The sequence below is a fragment of the Bufo bufo genome, chromosome 4, assembly GCF_905171765.1.
Source record: "Bufo bufo chromosome 4, aBufBuf1.1, whole genome shotgun sequence".
NCBI lineage: Eukaryota > Metazoa > Chordata > Amphibia > Anura > Bufonidae > Bufo > Bufo bufo.
Window position 1 is genome coordinate 513,402,653 of NC_053392.1, and position 19,707 is coordinate 513,422,359.

The 19,707-nt window shown below is 44.7% G+C and overlaps 1 protein-coding gene across 2 annotated transcripts in view; it reads left to right on the forward strand.

Annotated features, from left to right (window-relative positions):
* Window positions 1–19,707, forward strand: part of XRN2 (5'-3' exoribonuclease 2) — an 85,133-nt gene that overhangs the window by 48,555 nt on the left and 16,871 nt on the right. For both annotated transcript variants that reach the window (XM_040429698.1, XM_040429699.1), the window contains exons 17-23: window positions 7,383–7,518; window positions 10,597–10,704; window positions 11,354–11,443; window positions 12,108–12,180; window positions 14,119–14,202; window positions 14,743–14,840; window positions 17,797–17,876. In XM_040429698.1, coding sequence (XP_040285632.1) covers window positions 7,383–7,518; window positions 10,597–10,704; window positions 11,354–11,443; window positions 12,108–12,180; window positions 14,119–14,202; window positions 14,743–14,840; window positions 17,797–17,876 — 669 coding nt within the window. The remainder of the gene's footprint in view (window positions 1–7,382; window positions 7,519–10,596; window positions 10,705–11,353; window positions 11,444–12,107; window positions 12,181–14,118; window positions 14,203–14,742; window positions 14,841–17,796; window positions 17,877–19,707) is intronic.

Consider the following 19,707-nt stretch of genomic DNA (forward strand, 5'->3'; position numbering starts at 1 on the left):
CTCATTAACACCTAACATGTGGCTTCTGCGGACGGTTTGGTTATATTTGGCAGATTATTTTACCTTTTGATGGGAATGAAAGGCAAAGTAAATGTGTGGATACATTAGTGCTTGTGTTGCTTTCGGCTGGCACATGGCTTTGTATTTTTGCAATGTACAAGAAAAATTGTTGTTTTTTTTGTTTTTTTTTAACCCTTATTTAACCTACGGTAATTTTGCACTTCTGACGTGTGACCCTTTCTGTTTTTAATAACTTTGGACTGCTTTCACTTATCCAAGCCATTCTTAGGGTACTTTCGCACTAGCGTTTCTTTTCCGGCATAGAGTTCTGTCCTAGGGGCTCTATACCGGAAAAGAACTGATCAGTTTTATCCCCATGCATTCTGAATAGAGAGCAATCCGTTCAGGTTGTCTTCAGTTTAGTCTTTTTGACTGTTCAGGACGGAGATAATACCGCAGCATGCTACGTTTTTATTTCCGGCCAAAAATCCAGAATACTTGCCATGTCTGTATATGGCGGGATGAAAGGAAAAGCTTTAGGCCAATGGCGGTCTGAGATGTTTGACCATGACTCCTTATACACAAATTTTATCCTCTATGGACAAGACGATGTCATAACACCTGAAAAAGCGTCGAGCTACAGCATGCTGCATTTTTAATAAGAAGCAAAGAAAGGAAAAAATACCACCTAATAATCATAAACGCCAGTAGCAAAGAAGCACATCTGTGGCCTTTCATATTTCCCATAGACCTGCCATGCAAAATAAACGCCAAAAAAGACGGGGCAGAAAACCTGTGTGAAAGCTCCCTAAAGAGGGTGCTGGCCCTACGTTTCCTGGGCTTTAAGCTAGACACATGAAATGGAAGGTGATGCAACTCTGTATGATTGAGTCAATTCAATTAATCTTTCACCATTTTAGTTGATACAACCTGTGGCTCTCCAGCTGTTGCAAAACTACAACTCCCAGCATGCCCAGACTGCCTACAGCAGGAGAGTCGCAGGTTGGCCATCTCTGATATAGACCATGGCCCTGATTTATCATACCTTCACTTCAGAATTCTGCTGTCAAAAAGTCTCAATTTTGTGACTCTGCGTTTTTACACCACTCACTGCAGTTTTGTTATATGGGCGGGAAAGTGGATGTGGTTAGCTATGTTAATGAGTTTCACTCCAGATTTATCATTGCAACTTTTTGAAAAAGTTGTACTCACTCCAGGAGAAGGGTGGCGTAGGAAAACTGGAGCAGCTTCTCTAGACAGAAGTGTTGGGTTCAAGGACCAGCCAAATTTATCAAGTAACATTTGATAAATGTGGCACAAAGTACTCCAACACAGACTCGAGTAAAACTGACTTCAAATGTTCTCCTAATGATGACCAACCCCCCCCCCCCCCCTCTGCTGGCGCTGTAATTCTTATCCTGGCCGTTTTAATCCCCTAGATCAGTGATGGCGAACCTTTTAGAGACAGAGTGCCCAAACTGAAACCCAAAGCCCACTTATTTATCGCCAAGTGCCAAGCCAGCAATTTAACCTGAATAGCAATATAGTATATTTTCCATGTATCATTTAGCTATAATAGCCGGCCTACATTCAATGCACTGCCTGTGCCATTCATAGTACGCACTGCGTTGCTGAAGGACGGGAAAAATCAAAGGCATATTAGTACACCAAAGACTTTTTCAGGGGTGTGGGTGCCCACAGAGAGGGCTCCGAGTGCTGCCTCTGGCACCCGTGCCATAGGTTCGCCAACACTGCCCTAGATGCAGCGGTCAAGAGTCTGTCTGCAGCATCTAGGTAGTTAGAGGAAAGGTGCTCACTTTGTCCCCCATGAGCCCCCACAAACACAATTACAAGGTGCCGATGCGTTGCCATGGTTGGTGGGGGCTTAACAAGTCCCTTAGGCCTTCTATGACTGTATGTCTAGTTAGACTATGGCACAGCTTAAAGGGGTATTCCAGTTGTTAAATACCGATGACCTATCTTCCAGCCCCCCACCGATCAGCTGATTTCAGCATGACCCAGCTGTGCAGTCCGTCCACAGCTGAAGACATGGTAGACTTTCAAGCTTGCTTCTAGGTTCGGGAGCCTATGCATAGCCAGATCATGAATAAAATTGTAGGATTTTACTAGTGTATGACGTAAAGTCATGATTTTATGAAAGACACGGAGGCGAGTATTGCTTAACTCTTTCTTTACTGAAACACAGCAGCAAAGAAGACAATCAGAAAAAACATTACACCAATGAGGATATAGTCCCTCCCCTTAGATCCCCTATATAGGTACCTCCTTCACACCACATCTTCCTCTTTCTTTGATAACGGAAACTCAAACTGGAACGCCAAACACTCAACGAAGAATCGGCGTGACATCCAACTATAAGTCCTGGCAGGATGAAGCACAAGAGCGGGGCACGATCAGCCACGGGCAGCAGGAAACCTGGAATCAACCTGGAAAGAAATTAATATAAGTAGCAACGAGTAGAAGAGAATCTAGGTAGGAGTGCTATTACAACAAAATGCACAGGCTTAAGCAAGAGCTAATACAATGCATGCTACAGAGGAAAAGACAGACCATGTAGAGAGGAGGGTGATATGGGGGGGGGGGGGGGGGGGGGGGACAATACTCTCCTCCGTGTCTTTCATAAAATCATGACTTTGTCATACACTAAATCCTACAATTTTATATCAAGACACGGAGGCTCCTATTGCTAGTTTAAAGCCTATTTACAATGGAGGCAAACACATGTGGATCCGGTCTGAAGTAAAACTCCCTAAAAGTAGACACTCTAGACCAGTCTGCCAATCTCATGACATCCTCCAACTTAGCTCCTGACAAAGCCAGAGAGGTGTAAGAAGCACCCCGCACTGAGTGCGCTGTGAAAATGGAGGTGTCGATGCCTGACAGGATCTATTTCACCCAACGTGACAGTGACGCTTGTGACCAGCGAGTAAGGCCGGCGAAATGAAATGAACAGCTGAGGATGAGCCGGGGAACGTAAGGTACAAGTCCTAACCTTGTACTCTCTAAGGCGCGCAACAGGGCAGAGCGCCGAAGACCCCGTAAAAACCGGGTAAGCCACTGACCTGATGTTGGTCTTAGTACAGCGTGAGATATTAAATGTCACCCCTTCAGGGGTGAACGAGCGGGCGTCGTAGTCCAACAACGAGTAATTAACTTTGCCGACAACTGTCGTAGCGATAACTCATTATTAGCCGGCCAGGCCGACAAATGATAAGACCGTAGAAACGTCCCACGAACTTGAAAAACGGGGGCGCGGAGGGCGGGTGAGGCGAGAGCCTCTAAGCAGGCGACACACGAGGTGATGGCGCCCAGCCGGGCATCCCTCAAAGCCCCTATGCCCTGAAGAGATGACAGATCTAACAACGTTTAACGTTTATAGTGCGGTAAGCCTTACCATCCTTGTACAGGGAAGAAAGAAAAAGATTATTATTCACAGAAGCCATAGTTGGATCCAGGTCCCTAAGCAAGCACCAATCAGCCCATGACTGCCAGGCTGACCTATAAGCCCTTCTGGTTCCGGGGGCCCATGACTCTCCAGAAGGAATCTAGCGGTTTCCGAAATTTCTGAGACGCCCGGGATCCCCGATACCCTGCAAGCCAGCAGGCGCAAGGAGTCGGCTAAAACCAGAGGGTGAGGTTGACTCAACGGTCCCAGCAGCAGGTTCGGCGACTGGGGTAATAGCAGGGGTCTGTCGACCAGGAGTTGCGGGAACCAAGACTGGGTCCCCCAAAATGGGACCACTAGAACCATGTCTGCCGATTGGTGGCGAACCATGGCCAGAACCCGTGGAATCAGGGAAAAGGGTGGAAATGCGTACATCGGGTCCCCTGACCACTGTTGCAGAAATGCATCCACCGCCTCCGCGGATGGGTCTGGTCTCCAACTGAAGTACCTGGGTAGTTGGGCGTTCCATCGAGATGCAAAGAGGTCGATGGAGAAGGCGCCCCATAGGGATAACACATTGGCGAAGATCTCCTCGTCCAATTTCCAGTCGCTGAAATCGGACATGAATAGAGAACTCCAATCGGCCTGGGAGACCCGCGTCTCCGAGTCCAACCGGATCAGGTCCGTATAAGTCGCTCCTGCTTGCAGGTGGGCTATCTTGAGGCGTTGCAAGGCCGATAGTGGAGGGGGGCAGGGAAGATCGCCTGAATGGATGATGCCAATAGGCCTATCACCCTGGCCAGTTGGCGAAGGGACACCTGTGGTAGAGACAACGTGCGACGTAATTCTTTGCGAGTTGCACGCACCTTCCCCGGGGGAAGCCTGAGAGTCAAGGCTTCGGAGTCTACCAGAAACCCCACAAACTCCATGGTCCTGGACGGGACCAAGCAGGATTTCTCCCAGTTGATGATAAAGCCCAAGTCTGAGAGGAGGGACATTTGATAGTCGAAGGTGTTCCTGACTGGTGGGAAAATCCCCGGCCATGATCAGAATGTCGTCTAAATAGACTGAGCATCACCCCCCGGCTGCGGAGCCACGCTACCACCGGACGTAGTAGTTTGGTGAAGCACCACGGGGCGGACGACAGGCCAAATGGGAGGCACGTGAAACGCCAATGGCTGCCTTGCCAACGGAACTGTAAAAGGTCCCTCGAGGAAGGGGCAATCGGGACCGTGAGGTACGCGTCCTTCAGGTCTAGCTTTACTAGCCAGTCGTTCGGGAGGAGCATATCCCGAAGGAGGTGAATGCCCTCCATTTTGAAATGGCGATACCTTACGAAGGCGTTTAGGGCCTTGAGATTGATCACTGGTCTGAATTGACCCCCTTTCTTCTCGACCAGGAACATGTTGCTGATCACCCCCTGCGGGGCCTGGGAAGCTGGTTCTATGGCCCCTTTTAAGAACAACTCGTTTATTTCCTCGTCTATGAGGCATTGGGAGGCCAGGGATGAGCACGTGCGAGGTGGGGGAACAATGGAGTTTGGGGGTGACACTAGATTTATGTGGAACCCCTGAATCGTGGATAAAATCCACGGATCCGAGGTCATGGTGGTTCACACATGCGAAAAGAACCGGAGTCTGCCCCCACACACCGAAGGGAGTAGGAGTCGTTGACTTACCGAAGGGACGTCTGAGGTATGGTTGTCCTCTGTAAGATCGTCCTCTGCCGAAAGAGCCTCGCGATGGGAAGAAGGACGGGGTTGCCTCGGGTCCTGAGACTAGGACCTGAAGGATGATGTGCCTCAACCCGAGCCTCGGGACTGGACGGATGAACGGCCGGCCAGACGGCCCATTGTACTGCCGGCTCTGGAGGAAACCCTATTGTTAAATACTTTGCGCATTGAGGATTGCGCCTTATCGAGGGCAGTGAAGGTCCCTATGAACTTTCCCAGCTCCTTGATAAATGGGTCACCAAAGAGTAAGCCCTGGGCCTCTTTGCCCGCTTCAGTGAGGGCCATATTGGCCAACTTAGGCTCAATCTTGATAAGAATGGCCTTTCTCCGTTCAATGGCAATGGAAGTGTTGGCATCGCCAGCCATACATATGGCTCTCTGGACCCAGCCTCTAAGCTCTTCAGGGTCAACTAATCGGCCCTTTGCTATTGCCGATTGCGCCATATCGAATATCTTGCCCAGCAGACCCATAACATCCAGTAATTTGTCCTGGCAGGCCCGTAAGGCAGAGTCCAGGCCCCTGCGGGGGCTAAACCCTGATTTCGATAAAAACTGTACGACCTTGGGGTCTACAGTGGGCGTTTCACAGACCTTGTTCTGGATCGCCGAACGGGGGCATTCGGCCCGTAACTTCTTTCTGGCCTTCTTATTCAGGGGCTTGCGAACCATAGACTCCAGGTAGTTAGCGACATGGGGGGCCGTGAGCCACTCTGATGATCTAGGGTGGTGAAGAGTCCGGGTCAAATAACTGAGTACCGGAGGGGTCTGTTAGGGTCATATGCGCATCCGTCATAGAGGACGACTTAGTCGCAGCCAGGCGAGACAACTGGGGCGACCCAGAGTCCTGTACAGGCTGGTCATCATCAAAATGCACCTCGTCCCCTTCAGAATTAACTGGGGATTGCAATATAACCTCAGACTCCAGAGTCAGATTCGGGTGCCGGCTGGGATCTAGCCGATTTCCAACTCTGTGCATGTTCTGCCTGGCGCGGACAGGCTCTTTTGCGCGGCCGGAGCGCGCTGTCAGAGGATGGAACCAAGCCATCATTCAAGGTGTTTCTGGAGGTATTAGGATGAGATGGCATAGCGTCAGGGGCTGTAACCCCGGTCTGGGTGTAGAGGACCTGTGACGGAGAGCTGGTCAGGGCTGAGGACATAGAGCCCATTGCCGAGAAAATAGCATCCGAAATGGTTTGTTGCAGAGCCCTAGCCTGGGCATCCGCCGAAGGAAGAATACTCCCCGCGGATGGGGGTACAGCTTGCATTGTAGCTGGAGAAGGGCTAGCCTCTTTAGTGGGGCTACCCTGGAGCAAGGCAGATTTCTGGGACATGGCAGTAAGGAGAAAACACACCCAAGTAGTGACACTAGTGCAGGTAAGGAGTTAATCACCCCAAATAGTGACACCAGGGATCAAAGGACTAACGAAAGCCACAGGTTATACAGGGGATTATATCCCCCCAGGGATAAGACAAGGAGTCTGGAGGTCAATGAGTACCAAACCTAACCAAGTAGCCAAGAGGAGCGCGGCATGTACGGGGTGACCGTTGGCGTAGGCGCCACTATGGCGTCCGAAATCTCGCGAGATCTCGGACGTCATTGGTAGTTGGTTTGCTCAGGGCAAACCGAAACCTCGCGATAGCGATCTCGGGCGTGAAAACAAGATGGCGGCCTGAAATCCCGCGAAGATGGCGCTCTGCTCCTGGGTGCGCGGGAAAAATCGCAAGATGACAGGGGGAAGCCGCGGGTGTCGCCAGAGGGGGAAAAAGGAGGAGGAACACCCGACTGGGGAGGGGAGGGAAAAACTCACCTCCCTATGGGGAACGTCTGAGATTGCATCGGTAGGTGAGAAGACACAAGGGGAGAGAGCCAGTAGGGACACGCAAGATATATTATACAGCCCAAGAGGACTGTAGTGAGATACTGAACTGCAGCAGCCAAGAAAGAGGAAGATGTGGTGTGAAGGAGGTCCCTATATAGGGGATCTAAGGGGAGGGACTATATCCTCATTGGTGGAATGTTTTTTCGGATTGTCGTCTTTGCTGCTGTGTTTCAGTAAAGAAAGAGTTAAGCAATAGGAGCCTCCGTGTCTTGATATAAAATCAGAGTTCTCTGACTTTTTGCCCGCTGTGTATGCGTTTTTCTCGGCAGTCAGATGTTACGTTCTTGTATATGGAATTTTTTGAAACTCTATTTAACAAAATGCAGATCAAGTTTTCATTATCTGCTGGTTGTCATTTATGCAGGTTATGGGAAGATGGATGGAAGCAACGCTACTATAAAAACAAATTTGATGTTGATGTCTCTGATGAAAAGTTTCGACGCAAGGTTGTGCAGTCCTACGTGGAAGGTCTTTGTTGGGTGCTCCGCTACTATTACCAGGTACATGTTACACATTAGGCGCACGTCCTGTATTAGCTGCTTTTAAGAATCCACTCTGTAAACACTGTTCCTCCAACTGAACTTCCATCAGCTCTTTGCTGCACGTCAGTAGGGTGAATAGACAAAATTGCAAAGAATTGCAATTATTTAATAAGCGGCTGGCAAGCTGTCAAAGGAGCAGTCAGCTGCTCGCCCTGCAATATTGTGATGTTATATGAAGTGCAGAGTAATTGAAGTGATCAGTGCCTGATGAAAATCTTTACATAATTGAAATGTTAGACAAAAGATTAGTCACAAATATAGAGGAATTGTACAAGGCTGCCTAATGGGCATTTGCATTCCTGTGGAGAAAGGTAGGCTTGTAATATATCTAGTTGAGGAAAGCTAAAGTTTACCCGCTAAGCAACAGCTGTCACACTTATCTGCTGTGTGTGTAAAGTGTTAATATCATTTTCCATTAGCCATGCTGTGCTCTGTCATTATTGTTAAAATGATCTTTTGCAGTAGTTTTGTCTGTCAAGCTTTTCACGCTGAGGCCTGTAGTAACATTTTATCAGAATAATCATGACAGTCAATTACTGCGATTACAATTTCACTCTGTCGTTATGCTCTTCAAAAACACACACACACACACACACACACACACACACACACCTACACACCTCCCTCCTTCCTTTGGCATTACATCAGTACAAAAAGAGAAATAATGCTGTCAGGGGTTGACCCATGCCCTTTAGTTCTAGTGAAGTGAAATCTCAGTGCTTCAGCACACCAAACATTTTGGACAATTCTCTGCTTCTAACTTTATGGGAACAGTTTTAGGGAAGGCCCTTTTCTGTTCACTAAGCAAGGTCCATAAAGGCATGGTTGGGTTCAGGGTGGAAGAACTTGGGGACTAGTCTGCACAGAGCCCTGACCTCAAACTAATCGAACACCTTTGGGATGAACTAGATTGAAGATTATAAGGCAGATCCTGGTGTCTGACCTCACAAATGCTCTTCTGGATGAATGCGCACAAAATCTCCACACAAAATCTAGTAGAAAGCCTTCCCAGAAGATTGGAAGCTGTTGGGCTACTTTCACATCTGCAGCATTACAATCTGTCCACCAGTTCCGGCAGAGAATGCCGGGCAATCAGCCGGACACAAACTACAGCTTGCAGCCGTTTCTCTCTGACCAATTTTTGACCTATTTTCTGGATTGCGGTCGGATCTCTGCTTGGACCCCATTATAATTAAAAGGGCCGGTGGGCGTTTCGGTTGCATTCGGCATTGCCGGACCTGGAGAATTCCAGCAGGCTGTTCTCGTGCCTTGAAAGTTTCTTATATATGCACTCATAATCTGGAACAGGTTGGGAACTCTGTTTTATAGGGTTTTCCAAACCCAAGGGACCCCACAAACCAACCTTAAAGGGAACCTGTCACTTTGAACATGTGTTTTTAGTTGGACATGCGTGTTATAGAGCAGGAGCTCAGCAGATTGAAATAAAGTTTAGTAGAAAAAGATTCAGTATAACATGTAATTTATGTATTTAAATTCCAGGAGGTGGTCCTATCGGTGATTGCCAGCCTCCCCTGTATGACTGGGGCCGTAGAAAGGAAGCATGGATGCAGACAGCATACGGTGTACTGTCCATCTTCTGCAGCCCCTTTGAGTTGAATGGTTCCGCATCTGTTCTGAAATTTTGCGGACCCAAACATAGGACCATCTGAAAGAGCTCTAAAGGGAGTCTGTCGCCTAATTTTCTCAACTCAAACTTCTTAAATCGCATTGTAGTTCATATGCACAGTTCACAAATGATACTTTTATTTCCCTTTTCTGCAGCTGTGATGCTGAAAAAAATTAACTTTGAAGTAAAATGCTAATGAGCAGAGACAGTGATGTAAGCCGGACACTGGGCAGGCTGACAGACAGGGGAGGAATTATTAGCAAAGAGCACCAGGGGGTGTCTGGGTACTTGAAGCAATAGAAACCGCCCCTTGGCATTTGCAAGCTAATTTTCATATTTCAAGATTCATTTTTTCAGCATCACAGCTGGCAAACAAGGGTACCATTTGTGAAATGTGTGTGAACTACATTAGTTGACAAACTCCCTTTAATAAATCACATCTAATATACTTACTTTCTCAAAGTTACATGGATTGGACACTTGGGGACCTGGTCATGTGATGCTACTCTGCTGAAAATGCTTCTCCTGTCATCAAGTTTTTGCCAAGTGTCCTGTCTGGCTGACCGATGGGGATGTCACTTCTGCTGTGGATGGGGCCATAACTACTTGTGCAGACTCCCAAATCCTTTTAATCTGCGCATGTCCCAGGGAAAGGAATGGCCCTGAACTCATCCGTAGCAGAAGTATTGTCCCCATCAGTCAGACTGGAAACCTGGAAAATGTGATGCCTGCGGAAGCAAGATTTTCAGAATAGAAGTGTCACATGACCAGGTTCCCCAGAGGTCGATCCGTACAACTGAGACAGTAAGTATATTCGGAACTTTTTATTATCCACAGGTAAGATGTAAATAATTAAAGGGGGTGTGCAGGGCTTAGATATCGATGACATATCCTCGGCTCTTCACTGTTAACATGCTGGCCATCTAGAGGCTAGCGGCAGCTCTGTGTAATTACACCTTCCTCTACCAGAATGGGAAAGCAAGGTGGAATTACTCTGCACCGCCGCTTCAATCTAGACCATTTTAACAACAAAGAGGGTGCGGAGCTTGAAAGAGCACCGTGGCCTTTTCAAACATGTGACCGGCGTGGATGTCGGGTATAAGAGGCCTGCCAATCTGGTATTGATGACCTGTCCTGAGGCTAGGTCATCAATATCTAAGCATTCCTTAACCCCTTGTAAAGCCCGCTGGGTCCTGGAAGACCCACTTTAAGTCCCTGGGGAAGAAAATGTGGTGGTCTCACTTTAGTTTTAGATGAATAGGAACCATTGGTCTGTCCTTATGATATATATTTTCTTTCACTTGGTAGAAAATGTTATCCCAACTTTCCCCAGGATTTCCCTCCTGTACTGAACTGTCGGTGTGTGCATTGTAAACCTGTTAATTTCTTTTTTTCTTTTTTTGACCCAGGGTTGCGCTTCTTGGAAATGGTTTTTTCCATTTCACTACGCTCCTTTTGCTTCTGACTTTGAAAATATTTCGGAACTCTTTAAAGAATTTGAAACTAACACCAAACCAGTAAGTGCTCTGAAAAAGCGTAACTGTGCTGTCGGTCAGGTCGTATTATGTGCTACGCTGTTGCAAGGGAAATGTAGTATTGCATACTGGTCAGTCATACATGTAACACAGTGGCTCATATTTACGGATGTGTGCGCCTAGAGCGTATTGTAACCTGCAACACAATTTGATGCCAAATTGTGACAATTTGGGACGGTTTGGTGTATCTAGTTTTTGATGGGAAGGGTCATGGCTTTGCAGGAAAAAGGTGTGGCCTAAGAAATTTGCATAAAAAATGCGCCAGAATTCTGGCATAGAAGTCTGACGTGAGCCAGTCAGTAGGTTGTGTAAAGTAAGCCAAGTGTGTGCCATGGATTTATCATGGTGAAAAAGCGATTTTGACATTACAGGAATGGATCCTTTGCAGGCAGTGGTAAAAAACGTGGAATGCCCTACCCCAAGAAGTAGGAATGGCAGACACTAGGTCCGCATTTATAATGGCAAACTACATTGAAGGTTTTAATTTAACAATGTTGCATAATTGAGAAATGTTGCACTTGAGATGTCTGTTTTCAACCTGTGTAACCATCTGGTAAAATTGTGTGATCCTATGTTGTGTGTTTGTTCTACATCTGTAATCTACAGTATTCTTGTACTCTTGTCCACATAGTTCAAGCCACTTGAACAGCTGATGGGAGTATTTCCTGCTGCTAGCGGTAACTTCCTACCTGTCACATGGAGACGACTCATGAGCGATCCAGTAAGTTTGTTTTTTTTTCTAATGAAAGGGATTTTTCATTTATTTAGCTGATTTTAAAATAATTATTTGGGAATTTGATAATGGTGGCTACTAATAATGGTTAATAATGGTGGTAAGGATACGCTTACCATTTTGAGGAGTATTTTTAGCCAATGAGGAGTATGAAAGTTGCAGCAATTCAAATACATAGGCCTACAAGTCACATCTGCATTGGAGGCTGCAGTTGGAACCTCTGGAACCAGACAAAGCCTTGTGTGCAGCACTTTTTTTTTTCCTGGTAAACAGAGAGGATACTGAACAGACTCCATCATAATCAGTGGGGTCTGTTCAGCTCCCTTTGGGGTATTTAGGTTCACATCACCTTTTTGTCATACATTTAACATACACAAAAAAAGTGTATGTATATGTTAACGAACGCCTCAGACAGATGCCTGAGGATAGACCATCAATATCAAATTCCTAAATGGCCCCTTTATGCTCATATCTGGGGCCCGTTTGTTCACAATACTTCTGTTTTCCCCAGCTGCTGCACAATCACCAGCATATTTCTTATGTTTGATATTTTATAAATTCTTTCTTGTATTTTCACTATTGCATGTTGTCTAAGCGGTATGGATTTAAAAACGAGAAATCTTTTGTATCACATTCCTATTTTTCTTAACAGGAATCTAGTATAATTGACTTCTATCCTGATGACTTTGCCATCGATTTAAATGGAAAAAAGTTTGCCTGGCAAGGTGAGAATCGTACTGAATCCTGGCATTTTATTTTTGGTATAACTTTACTAGTGTGTTATTTGCTAAAAGCAAATGCTGAACAAATGTGCAGGGTATTTCTGAGACTACAGTATAAGGGCTCATTCAGACGGCCGTATGCTGTCCGCAAAAATACTGCATGCTATCCGTTTTTTTGCGGATCCGCAAAAAAACGGATCTGCAAAAAAACGCATAGCATTCAGTATTTTTGCAGACCCATTGACTTCAATGGGGCCATGTCCTGATTTTCACGGACAAGTATAGGACATGTTTCATTTTTTTTGCGGATCCGCAAAAAAACGGATAGCATTCAGTATTTTTGCGGACAGCATACGGCCGTCTGAATGAGCCCTAAGTCTAACATTTCAGAAGCTGCATGATGTACCAAGGCATCGCTTCACCTGCTTTTTGTGCAGTCTTTCATCCCGTTGGTGGCATCTGATCTTAATAACTTTCTGTATAAAGAGTAGTCGGACAGATGCAGTATTCCAGATTCTTGGATCAATTTTACCCCTGGCAACTCGAGCATGCGGGAGCAGATGAAGGACAATTGAAAAAGAGGGCCTACAGGAGGCCTCTGTTAAGTGCTGATTTTATCCATATAGAAATGCAGTATGGATGTAATTACTCTACAACTGTCAGTGGTTTTGCAGTGTTTTGGTACATCTGTCTGAAATGTATGCTTCTATAATGAATTTAACGCAATATATAACTACTAGTCAACCTTGTCTGACCAATTCTAATACTCTAAAGCTGCTCATACACTTGGTATAAATGTCACAAACTATTATTTTTTTTATTTTTTTTTATATAGAAATAACACACTTTTGTTTCCAATGTCTGTTCGATTATTTGGGAGAGACTGGTCATATTCCAGCCGATATTGTATGTATATGGCCATGTTTAAAGGGTTGTCCAGCCAGTACATATTGATGACCTATCCTCAGGTGGCGGTTTGACTTCGTCCATCTGTTTGGAGAGGAGGCAGCGCTCGTACGGGTGCTTGATGGAACAAGCGCTTGCAATCGCGCTGCCACTGCAAGCGAGACAACACGCGGTGTAATCTTGAAGAGAAAGTAGCGCTCGTATGAGTCCCGCTTCCTCTTCAAACAACTGTTCGTCAAAGAAGCTGGAAGTCTAAACCGGTGGCGACCAGATATTGATGACCTGTCCTGACGATAGGTCATCAATATGTGTTCACTGCAGATCTCATTTAAGTGTCTGTACAGACTCTGTTCAAACCTTCCATTGAAGGAATATGTTGGGAGGATTTCCCTCTGACAGAAGGCTTTGTGTGCCACTTGTAAAAGAAATGTATACCACATGGGATATATGGGGGGGGGGGGGGGGGGGGGGTGTTGCAGCAGCCGCCCACTCTGCTGTGCAGTAGTTAAAAGATATACCAATGTACACTGGCCCAACAGATGCAAAAAGGACCCTCTTGACCTCAGTTGGGGCGAGTGTAGCCCTTTGGTTGTGTTTGGCATATAAGACAAACCTAGGGCTCCAGTGGACTGCGCACAGAGCGTTAGGCTACGGCTACACGACAACAATAAGTGGTGCAACAAGGAGGGTACAACTGCACTGCTGCATGTGTATTTTTTATAATGATGGTTAATGGTGTTGCACTACAGTGCGACAGGTGCACAAAAATCTAACTTGCAGTGCGACACCATTGGCTATCATTATTAAAAAAAATATATTGCGCGACCTGTGTACCCCTAGCCTTAATGTGATATAGTTACTTTGAAAAAACTGGACAGCTGGTTAGTGGACAACTTGCTTGATGTGTGGTAAGTAAAGTTGCTGCTTTTTCCCCTCAGACTTTGTGAAGTTGGCCTATATTGCTTCCGGCTCATTAGTCTCCTTACGATTCTCCTCGCCTTCTTTAGTTAATTGATTGCTTCCTTTCCCCTTCAGGTGTTGCTCTGTTGCCATTTGTTGATGAGCGGCGTCTAAGAGCGGCTTTGGAAGAGGTTTACCCTGACCTCACTCCTGATGAAAGTAAGATTATGATATTCGCCTGTGTTGCCTGTGTAATCACGAAGGTTTTTTGCATTAGCGTACTTGTCGCTTATGCTCTGCTAGGCTGCAAATGAGCAAGATATAATGGATGGCTGCTATTGATTGCCTTTAAACAAATTGGTAACCTTTTGCTTCATAGATGATTTAATTGCAGTAAATTGAATGATCCTTGATGCAAAAATGGAGACTTGGCGGGTACAGAGTAGAATAGAGGCACCTTGCATTAAAACTTGTTAATTAAACTCTCATTTGCAGGTTTCTTGTGTGACTTAAATGATCTGTTTTCACAGCAAAGCCTTTTTATGAGTATCTGTTAAAACCACAGCCACCAAACAATTAGAAAAAGTGGGAATTTTAGCTTTATAATTAAGTTTTTAAATTGCTTTATGAAAGCCGAAATCATACTTAGAAGCGAATTAGCGCATTTGGATTATGCATTAATGAATTTAATGGCTGTAGAAGATACTCTCAGAATAAGGAATGTTTTTTTGCTGAGCGGTGTTCTTTGCTTTGTGTTAGAAAGAAGAAATAGTCTTGGCGGCGATCATCTCTTTGTTGGGGGAAACCATCCCCTGAACGACTTCATACATGAGCTATACAAGAGCAATACTACAGAGGTACATGATTGTCCAGTCATTCGTATACTAATTCTAAAGAAATATATTTCGATACTGTAGTTTATTCATCTTGATCTTGCTACCTATAAACTGCCAGAAAATCTTTGCGTTTCGCATTGACCTTGGTAAATGCTGTTCGCATAAAGTATTAAAGGGGTTCTCCAGGACTGAACCATTGTTGACCTATCCTTAGGTTAGGTCAGTATCCGATTGATGGGTGTCCGACTCCCGGCACCCCCATCAGTCAGCTGTTTGCAGGAGCTTCAGGTGCTGGAACCTAGTGAGGGTCAAGTTGACAAACCTGTGAATTTCTAGTGCCTGTTTCCGTTTTCTTGAGAACAGCTGATCAGTAGTGGTGCTGGGAGTTAGACCCATGCAATCTGATCTTGATGAGCTAACCCAAGGATAGACTATTCAGTCCGGGAGAATCCCCTAATTGGAAAAAACCCTCCCGAAAATGTCACTCTTTATTGTAAGCTTAGAATTTATGTCTGAAGTAAATGTAGTTGGTCTGCAACTCGGGGGACACAAGTGCATTTTATTACCCCTTTGTGACATGACTAATTTTAGCCTTGAGGCCCCTGTGTTTCAACGGTCATGACCTTGAACTTCGTGGGGCGAGTTTTTTTTTTTGTTTTTTTTTAGGAACCATTTTGAGGTTCATGTAGTGCATTAAAGAGGACCTGTCGCCGCTCCTGACATGCCTGTTTTAATAGCTTCATGCATCCCCTATGTAATAACAATTCTGGATCATCTATTTTTATGTCTCTATCCTGTGCCATTCCTTTAGTATTTCTGCTACCAGTTGTGAATGAATAGCTAGCAGTCTGCAGTAAGGGTACAGAGGGGTGGTACCATAGAGCCATAAATATAGATGCTCCAGAATTGTTAGTATGCGGGGAATGCATGAAGCTATTAAAACAGGCATGTCAGGAGCGGTGACAGGTCCTCTTTTTAAATTTATTATTTTTTTTAGGGGGAAAGATAATAGCATTTTTAACATTATTTTGTGGGATTTATTTGTACACTGTTCACTGTGTGGTATAAATGTAATTTTATTCTGTGGGTCACTATGATTGATGCCAAATTTCTATTTATTTTTTAATATTTCTTCCTTCTTCCCTTCCTTCCTGCAAACTGTCAACTCCCCCATTGCCGCTTTCCTCTAGTCTGGCTGAGATCACAGCCAGCAGAGGGGGGGGAAACGACTTCTTTGTCTTTGTCTCTTGGGCTTAGTAATGGCTATAGATATAGGACTGGTCTTGTTTGAAAGTGGACCTAAGACGTTATCTTCTCTACTTCGGGAGATATAGCTGTTAGTATTCAGATCAGGAGTGAAAGTAGCTGAAACCTGCTTTCACTTTCAGCTAAATCTCCCGACCGATTTTCAAGCAGCTATATCTCTCAATGTAGAGGAGATCATGCTGCGATTATGCTTTGATTTTATTTTTAAGCCGAAGACATTGAGCTTTCATTTAAAGAGGACCTTTCACCGCTCCTGACATGCCTGTTTTAATAGCTTTATGCCTTCCCCATGTAATAACAATTCTGGAGCATCTATTCTTATGGCTCTATGATGTGCCATTCCTTTATTATTTCTACCAGAAGTTATGAATTAATTACTATTGTCCTTCAGTAAGAGTACAGAGGGGAGGTAACCAGTTGGGGGGGGGGGTGTACCTGCACAGTCTGAAAATGGCAGCACTGATTGGATAGAGTCTGTGCAGGTACACCCCCCAACCACCCCTCTGCACCCTACAGCAATTTAATTATAACTTCTAGTGGAAATTAATAAAGGAATGGCACAACATTGTCATAAGAATAGATGCTCCAGAGTTGTTACATAGGGAATGCATGACGCTATTAAAACGGGCATGTCAGTAGCGGTGAAAGGTCCTCCTTAAGACCAGTCATATATCTCTAGCTGTTACTGAGCCTGAGATATGAGGCAAGGGCTTTCCCCTGCTGCCCGCGCTCTTCATTTTCTCAAAGCCCGATCAGAGCTTGGGCAAAGCTGATAAGAGGGTCATATGAAATCTTACCCAACATAGAAGCTCTGCTTTTTAACTTGGTTGAACACAGGAATACTCTTATCTAGGATAATTTCTGTCATATTTTACTTCCCCCTTTATTCCTCTAAATGGCCTATGGCTGTAAAAAGAAGAGATTCTGTGTGATTTATGGTCTTAAATTTAGACAGCATAAAACTAGACTGTGCCAGATTTATCAGTGGTCAACCCTGTATGATCTGGCCATCTTGCTAGACACTTTTTTTCCTTCTTGGTTTGCTTACTTTACAAATATTTTGCCCCACAAAACTTTGGTACATTGTAAGACTTCTCTAAGTGTCTCAATTTGTAGATGCTTTCCAAAACTGTCTAGTGAAACAAAAAAGAAGCAGCAGCCTCCACTTCCGCGTGAACGCTAATGTATCTGCACTGCATTTGGGCAGCAGCAGATCCTATGCGCATGCCCCAATACTCAGACCGACAGGGCTAGGACAGATGTCTGATCCTGTCTATCAAGGGTGTGTCTGAAGCTGCAGGGTGGTAGCAAACTAGAGCTCCAAGGGCTTGGGCCAGCCCCTTGGTTCTCCAACAACCTCATTTGCATATCATGCAAGCAAATTTTCTCAGGAACTTGGCAACGCTGCAACATAAATAATGTAATATGTCAATCAGCTGTGTTTAATGGGGTTGACCCTGCTGACAGATGCTCTTTAACATAAAAACTTGATTTTAAACAATAAGTCATTTACTAATTCCCTTTAATTGGCACACACTCTTCAGACATGGGATATTTGAAAACTTGTAGTTACCTCCCTGAGGACCAGTAATTTCTGTAGTTTCTCAAATTGTAATTTTACTTATTTGATTGCACATTTTCTTTCTGTACTGCGAGCGGTTATGGTGAATATAGACTGATTTTGTGTACGTTTGTTAAATTACTACCCTAGCCAACTGGAATGCCACCAGAGCTGTGCCATGGAATTCAGGGAATGTTTGAAACTGACGATGGCGCCGTCCTTCCCAATCTGTAAGAAAATTTCTGGTGATGCTTTTCGTTGTCTTAATTTACATGCACACAGTAGGTCATTAAGCAGTGTGAAATAAATATTTTAAAGGTTTTTCAAAGTTTTTTTTTATTTATTTTACACTGCACCATGTATAATTTTAATACATTTTGGCATTAATGCTATCCCCTTTAAATGCATATTCATTCATTAGGTCCATACATGCACAAAACATATAGACATTATGCATAAACTGTTGACCATCGCGTCCAGTGTGATCACTACTTTAAAGGGGTTTTTCGAGACCCTTTATACTGATGACTTATCCTTTTGCATAGGTCATCAGTATCTGATTGGTGAGTGACCCAGGTATTGGACCCTAACCAATCAGCTCTTTTGTGAAGGCACCGGTGGCTTTTCACAGGTTCCCTGGGCCATGTGATGTCACATGGCCTAGTCGCAGCTCAGTCACATTGAAGTGAATGGGGCTGAGCTACGATACCAAGCACAACCGCTGTACTTGGTGAGTAGGGAGAAGGCAGCAGTGCTGCTGCGAGCACCGGTGCCTTCTCAAACAGCTGATCGGCGGGGGTCCCGGGTGTCAGACCCCACCGATCAGATACTGGTGACCTATCCTGAGGAAGTAACATAGTAACATAGTACATAAGGCTGAAAAAAGACATTTGTCCATCCAGTTCGGCCTGTTATCCTGCAAGTTGATCCAGAGGAAGGCCAAAAACCCTGTGAGGTAGAAGCCAATTTTCTCCACTTTAGGGGAATAAAAAATTCCTTCCCGACTCCAATCAGGCAATCAGAATAACTCCCTGGATCAACGACCCCTCTCTAGTAGCTATAGCCTGTAATATTATTAAGCTCCAGAAATACATCCAGGCCCCTCTTGAATTCCTTTATTGTACTCACCATCACCACCTCCTCAGGCAGAGAGTTCCATAGTCTCACTGCTCTTACCGTAAAGAATCCTCTTCTATGTTTGCGTACAAACCTTCTTTCCTCCAGACGCAGAGGATGTCCCCTCGTCACAGTCACAGTCCTGGGGATACATAGATGATGGGATAGATGATCTCTGTACTGACCCCTGATATATTTATACATAGTAATTAGATCTCCCCTCAGTCGTCTTTTTTCTAAAGTGAATAACCCTAATTTTGATAATCTTTCAGGGTACTGTAGTTGCCCCATTCCAGTCATCTGGAAAGTGTCGGAAAACCTTTTTAAATGTGGCTCCTATTGGTAACATTCTTATGCTGTTGACACTGCCCTAGTCAATTGTTGACCTAAGCGGTGTTCAAAGTGTGCCTAAACGTATAAATAAAATTTATTAACCCCCTTAGTGACCGCTAATTCGTCTTTTAACTGACGTAAACAAAGGGGTGTTTTTAGCTAAACAGCTGGCTTTAATCTATAATTACATGTACCCAAAATGGTGCATTTAAAAACTATAACTTAAAATAAGACCTCATACGAGTACATTGATGAGAAAAATTTAAAAGCTATAGTTCTTGTAATGTGATTTTAAAAAGTGTGTGGTCACTAGGGGTTAAAACTTACTGTAAATGTACTAAAATAATTTTTTTAAATGTACTTTATTTTTTTATTTTTTTTCCATAAGATGTAGACAACCAACATTTAGGTGCCAGCTCTTTGCGATTTATTACTCATATACACTGCTGAATGTGGAAGTATGGATTGCCCTGCAGTAACTCTGAGCGCTGTATAAGCAGAAGGAGCTGCATAGCACATCTATGTATGAATGCTGCTCTTTTAAAGCCTGGCATATGTGATGTTAGGCTTTATCAGAGGAGCAATGTGCTATGATGAGCTTCTGCCTTGCAC